Below are 6,402 nucleotides of genomic sequence, written 5' to 3'. Positions count from 1 at the left end.
TCTGCCAATCTTGATGTTAGGTTGACACATCTTATTCCATTCCCGCATGATTTTTTCCAACACACAATTAAACAATAATGGTGAGAATCCATCTCCCTGCTGAAGTCCAGTATTAATGTCAAATTGCTTTGAGAGTTCATTTCTAAATCTGACTTTAGATTTAGTGTTCTTAAGGGTAATTCCAATAAGGCGAATAAGTTTTGGATGTAAACCAAATTCTTTTAGGATATTCAATAATGACTCACGATGGATACTATCATACGCCTTTTTAAAATCAACAAAAGTGATAACTTTTTGTTTCTAACCCTATGATGTTTCATAATCCACTTTAAACTAATAATTTGATCTGGACAACTTCTCCCTGGACGAAAGCCTCCTTGGTATTCTCCTAGTTCACAGTTAAGTTGTTCTTGAATTCTCATGTATAATAACTTTGAAAAAATTTTGTAAGTGATATCCAGCAATGATATCCCCCAATATTTGTTGGGATCTGATCTATCACCTTTTTTATGTAAAGGGTGTATTATCGCCAGATTTCACTCTTCGGGTAAAATATGTCTTGGGGTTAATGGTGGGAGACTGGGGAACAATTCCTAAATTCTTATCCCAGTTTTGAACTTCATTAGACATAAAAAAACATCTGTCAACAAACATAGAGGTAGCTGCCATCTGCGCTTCAATATTCATTTTGAGAAATCATTTATAGTCAGTGGTATCATGTGTTGCATACTCTTTGCTTATTAGTTCTTTTTTTTTTCTGTTGTCTGTGTAATATTTTTTCATGTTCCATATTAATATGATTTATTAGATAGTAATTTGTATAACCTGTTAAGCAGTGATGATAATTTGTATATTGGAAAATGAAGTACACTTTTTCCTAGTGGCATCCCTGTAACTGCGACCCATTGTGTGGAAAGGGACCCAAAGTCGGCAGTAGAAATTTACAGCCGAGCTGAACAAAAGTGTCTGAGGTGTAAAAATGTCCCTTCTACAGTATGGTTTGTCTTTCTTCGCTATCTATGGGTCTTCCTAACAAACTAAGTTACACAGCAGTACAAATCTTTGCCACTCGATGTCATGAAAACTTTGTACAATTGGTAAGAAAATTTGTGAAAGCTGTAATTGTGATTTTCCCAAAATACAGTTTTCTTAATAGCAGCAGTCAATAATTAATATCTTCTGAATTATTGAACCTGTCAGTAAGTTATGCCAATTTTAGAACCACAAATATCTCAAAAATGAAAAATTCAACTTTAGGTCCCTTTCTGTGCAACGGGTCACAAGTACGGAAGTTATAAAATGAATTGATTTTTACAGAGTCTGAGGGTAGAAACCAACAATATTCTGGACAAAAAGATTCTTAATCCTGGAACAATTGAGTGGAACTCACAGGATCAAGAAACAAAAATATTAAGGTAAATATTCATGTGATCTTTTTTTTTTCCTGAAGTTCATATAACTTATTAAGAGCATTTACAGTTGTATTTGTATATTTTTCCCAGGTCTTTGATTCAACTTATCACAGATGAAGATCAGAAAATCTTACCAAAACCTCCAGAGAAACCTGCGGGAAATGAATCCCAAAGTCGGGGCTAATGGTAGGTAATATTGTGTGATGTTTATCAGTAACAGTCTTTATGATATCTGTGGTAAAGTGATAATTGTGGTTGAATAATATGCCAGTTAAGGCTTTCATGGCCGCAGATAAATAACAACAGTAGAACTCTGCTTAGATTGTTAGATGATCGGCCAATGCTAAGTAATGTCTTCGAAAGGCATGCCAGTCCAAGTGCATGTGCACACGCAGGCACACACATACATACAAAGCCTAATCATTGTTTTTATAAGTAATGTGTTTGTAATTAGTTTGCTGTCTTTGATATGTATTTGTTCACACTTGCTTCTTCCCTTTCAGTTCCCTAGATGGGTACACCATGGCAGACGTTATCCTTAAGTGGCCATTATTGCATGTTCATCAATGTATTTGCAGTGCAGCCTTATGTGGCAGGTTTTATCTCTCTTTCTCCCACACATGGCTAGATATCATGCTGGTAATGCTGCAGAAGTTACATAAAACTCATAATGGATTTTGTTGCTATGAGAATATCATTGTATTAACTCAGGAAGCATGAACTAGTGTGGTTTCTTAATGAAAAAGAAAAATCTCCCCATAAAATATAAATATTTTCTTAACAATCCACAACAGTTTTTCAAATTTAGTGTTTGCTACAACCCCTGGGAGGTTATCATTCCACTTGGTGATTCTATTATCCTTTCCCAAAAATAGGAATTGGTAATTGCATGTGAATCTTTATCGTCAATCTCCTCCACCTTTCTAGGAATCCCAGCCAGCTTCTCAGGGTTGATTCGATTATTTTTTACGTGGATTCCAAAAATGAAAGCGGATGCTGATGCACCATCCGACAAGTCTCGTAATTATAATTCGCTCTGATGATCTTGTCCATCTGACCTACGTGTAGCTTAACTTAATTTACTCAAAGACTTGTCATCTTAAGACTAACACATCTTACACTAATGTAGAATTCATAAATAGACACCTCAAGATAACTTTAAACTTAGAATTATTTATTACATAATACAAAGTAGGAAAATAATATTTAGGAAGAGAAAAATATAGTTAATATGGGTTATCTGTTGAGAATATTTATATATATATTCATATGACTCTGGCTACCATCAAGTAGCGCCACCTACACATTATGGTTTCTTTTTCCATTCTGACACGTTACGATTGTAATCTCCATGTCTATTGCTTTCACTGGACCCATCTGTGATTTACGTATGTAATAAATAGTGTCATTCTAATATAAACTGTGCTGACCTTATTACTTTCCAAAACATCATGCCTCTTCAACAGGTTATGGGCCCAGGATGCGCGTTTGGGAAGTGATTAAATGCAGAGTGATAAAATACACTGAAAAATAGACACGTGCAAACATCATGTTGCGCACGGTTGGCGAGGTTGAGTTAAACATTTAGCCAAGTGTCTTCTGCAAAGAAATAGTGTGTGACTTCTGCCTTTTGAAGATCCTCGCATACACACTCGTCTTGTTCATTAATGATTCCTGGAATGTCCTTCTTGGAACCTGTTTCTGCCTTAAAGTACCTATACATACTCTTCCATTTTTCACTAAATTTAGTGGGCAGAGGCTGATGCAACAGCGAATTACATTAGGAACAGATGTCCTACAAGTAAACTGGGTGGACAAACTCCTTATGAAGCCTGGTCTGGAACGGTTCCAAATGTTTGTAAATTTGAAAAATTTGAATGCGAGACCTACTGCCTAAATCAATTGCCGAATATAGGAAAATTCTACCCTCAGGGGAAAAAGGGCATATTCCTCAAATATGCGGAGCAGTCCAAAGGTTTCAGAATTTGGATACCACAGGAATGAAGAGTGGAAATCGCACGTGATGTCAAGATTTTTAAAGGAGACAGAAAAGAGCAAAAATACAATCTTGATATTTTCGCAAGTCAGTACCCAGATGTAGAGCACTTTGATGAAGATCATCCCAGCATAGAGCCAGAGCAGGTTGATCCTTTCATCAATGTAAACATACCTCCTAGACACACAGAACATACAGAAAGCATCAAAGATTCAGATAGTTCAGAAGAAGAATTTCTTGGTTTTGAAAATGAACCACAACCAGAAATACAACAATCTTGACATGCTCCAGGGAGGCCAGAAATGATTAGTTTGGGAACACAAGGGAGACTTCGAAAGCTGTACCAGGAATATGGTGGAGGACAAATTGATTCGTTATGTCTGGCTGAGGTTCCAATTCAGATGGCATTTTCAGGTCCAGAGATAGTAGGGGGGGGGGGTTCGAGCCCCACTGTCGGCAGCCCTGAAGATGGTTTTCCGTGGTTTCCCATTTTCACACCAGGCAAATGCCGGGGCTGTACCTTAATTAAGGCCACGGCCACTTCCTTCCACTTCCTAGGCCTTTCCTCTCCCATCGTCGCCATAAGACATATCTGTGTCGGTGCGACGTAAAAAAAAAAAAAAAAAAAAAAAAAAAAAAAAGCAGGTCCAGAGAAAAATGAGTGAATGCTGGCGATGGCAGACGAATTTATCTCTGTTCTAAGAAACAAGACCTGGGATCTCGTAGACCGCCCAGAAATTAGGACAACAATTGGAAGTCATGTAGTCCTTAGGAATAAGTATGGAGCAAATGGAGAGATCAAAGAAGGAAGGAAGATTAGAGTCATGGCTAGGGTTTTTTCCCAGAGGCCAGGTATAGATTATACTGAAATGTTCACACCATTAGCACGACTTAGCTCAATACGAATAGCTATTGTGCTCGCTGCTCATCATGCAATGTTTGTCTGACAATTCAGTGTAGCAACTGCATACTTAAATGGAATTGTTGAGGAGGAAATCTTTATGGAGGTACCAAATTATACCAGGGAAATGCTCGAATTCATCGTACAGGAAAGCAATGCAACATCCGAGATCATAGATGAAGCCAAGAGGATGCTGAAGATGCTGAACAAGAATTGTGTGTGCCGCATTAAAAAGGCTCTGTATGGCTTGAAGCAGGCTGGCCGCTGTTGGCACCAATGCTTGAACAAGCAACTACTAAAGCTTGGTGTCAAACCAACGTCCGGCGATTTGAGCATCTATGTGAAGGGTTCAGATGCTGATGCTCTCCTAAATCATAGTTTATGTTGATGACATTTTAGTTTTGTCACGGAACTCGAGAAAAATTGACGAGGTCCACAAATTTCTACAAAGTCGTTTCCCTGAGGTCAAAAACCTAGGAGACATTAAGTACTATCTCGCAATTGAGTTTTCTTGAAATGAATCAATTATCACCTTGAAGCAGGAAGGTTACATTATGGACATCTTAGATCGCTTTTGAATGTCTGATTGCAAGCCCATTTCCACAGCAACTGAAGCTGGAGTTAAACTGTCAAGATCAAGTACATGGTCTAAGGATGATGGCGAGAGGCCCCCCTATAGAGAGCACACAGGTGCTCTTATGTACCTGTCAACTGCAACGTGTCCAGACACATCCCATGCAGTGAGTGTCTTAAGCCAATACCATACCTGTCAACTTTCCCGATTTAGGTGGGAGACTCCCGATTTTCGACAGTTTTTCTTGCCTCCCAATTATTGTATTATTTCTCCCGATTTTAGCTTATTTTTTGGTGGACTTAAAACATTTGTTTTCAAATCCCGCCATTTCAGCTTTTTTACGCGAGTGGCTGGAAGTCCTTCGCTCATTGGCCGCTTTCAAACTAAATATCTACGTTTATTAATGCGAGGAATGTGTGATGTTTATTGAACCCTGTTTATCGCGACGCGTATATCGATCGTCAATTTCTCGTTCTCACGTGCTATGTTCATGTTCATTCACATCAGTCTAGTCGATTCTAGAGACAAGTCGCTAGATATGGAGTCTTTTTTAGTAATTTAGTGATAGAATTTCAATGATAATGACTAGTGACTTTTCTAGAGATTTTAGGAGTCATTTGGAGTCAATTCTGACTAATTTTTATTTATCTCAATATAACTAAAAAAAGTGTGTCTGTACATTGCTCAGAATTTATAAAGAACAATATTTCTGTAGCGGTCGTGAACACAGTAACAAGGAGAAATGCATGTTTTAATTTTCCGTAATGTATGTCTGTCTGTCTGTCTGTCTGTCTGTCTGTCTGTCTGTATGTATGTATGTATGTATGTATGTATGTATGTATGTATGTATGTATTGTACCAGGAAAAGTTCTTGGGTAAAGGGCATGAGTAGTACCTCAGGGAGTGGAACTTGGTTTTGGAGCCGATACAGAGTAGGATAGACTCGCGGAGCGAATAATAGATGGTTATAATTTTTTTTTTAACAATTTCTTGATTCTTCACCCTGCAATATAATTATTGGACTCAAATCTGGCATTGAAATTAAAAGTTTGAACGTAATCTTCCTAAATTCTGTTCATGAAAATTAAATGAATATCACTGATTCCAAAGTCTTTCATATGTGAGAATACGAGGTATTAGATTTCCACCTAAAGTCTATCTAAATATGAGCACACACTTGTAATTGCAAATTAACATGAGAATTTAAATTTCTGTTGAAAGTTTTTCAGTTTGTAAACCTTGATGTATAGCACACTTGAAAAGCCTAAAGTTCTTCTATAAGATATGAAAATTAAATTTGAAAATTAAATTAATCACAAAAGATGAACTTCTGAGAAATTATGAGAACTCTGAAATACTTGTTCACACGCGGCACTGAAGTTTCCACTGTTCAGAATTAATGAGAAAATTTTAGTCAGTTTGTTACTACACACTTAATGAAAGAAATGTTGCTACAAATGTTGAAGGACGGACGTCTGGAATGTTCCGTGAAGAATCAGGATCGGCGATGTTCCATTAA

At 37.3% G+C, this 6,402-nt stretch overlaps 1 protein-coding gene across 1 annotated transcript in view; it reads left to right on the top strand.

The window, feature by feature from the left end:
* LOC136857612 (ATP-dependent DNA/RNA helicase DHX36) overlaps nucleotides 1-6,402 on the top strand; it is a 294,182-nt gene that overhangs the window by 261,927 nt on the left and 25,853 nt on the right. Inside the window, exons 17-18 of the mRNA XM_067136394.2 lie at nucleotides 1,318-1,415; nucleotides 1,503-1,598. Coding sequence (XP_066992495.2) covers nucleotides 1,318-1,415; nucleotides 1,503-1,596 — 192 coding nt within the window. The 3' untranslated portion in view covers nucleotides 1,597-1,598. The remainder of the gene's footprint in view (nucleotides 1-1,317; nucleotides 1,416-1,502; nucleotides 1,599-6,402) is intronic.

Source organism: Anabrus simplex, chromosome 1, assembly GCF_040414725.1.
Source record: "Anabrus simplex isolate iqAnaSimp1 chromosome 1, ASM4041472v1, whole genome shotgun sequence".
Taxonomy (NCBI): Eukaryota; Metazoa; Arthropoda; class Insecta; order Orthoptera; family Tettigoniidae; genus Anabrus; species Anabrus simplex.
The sequence above is the reverse complement of the archived record's forward strand: the minus strand, read 5'-3'. Positions and strand labels throughout refer to the sequence as shown.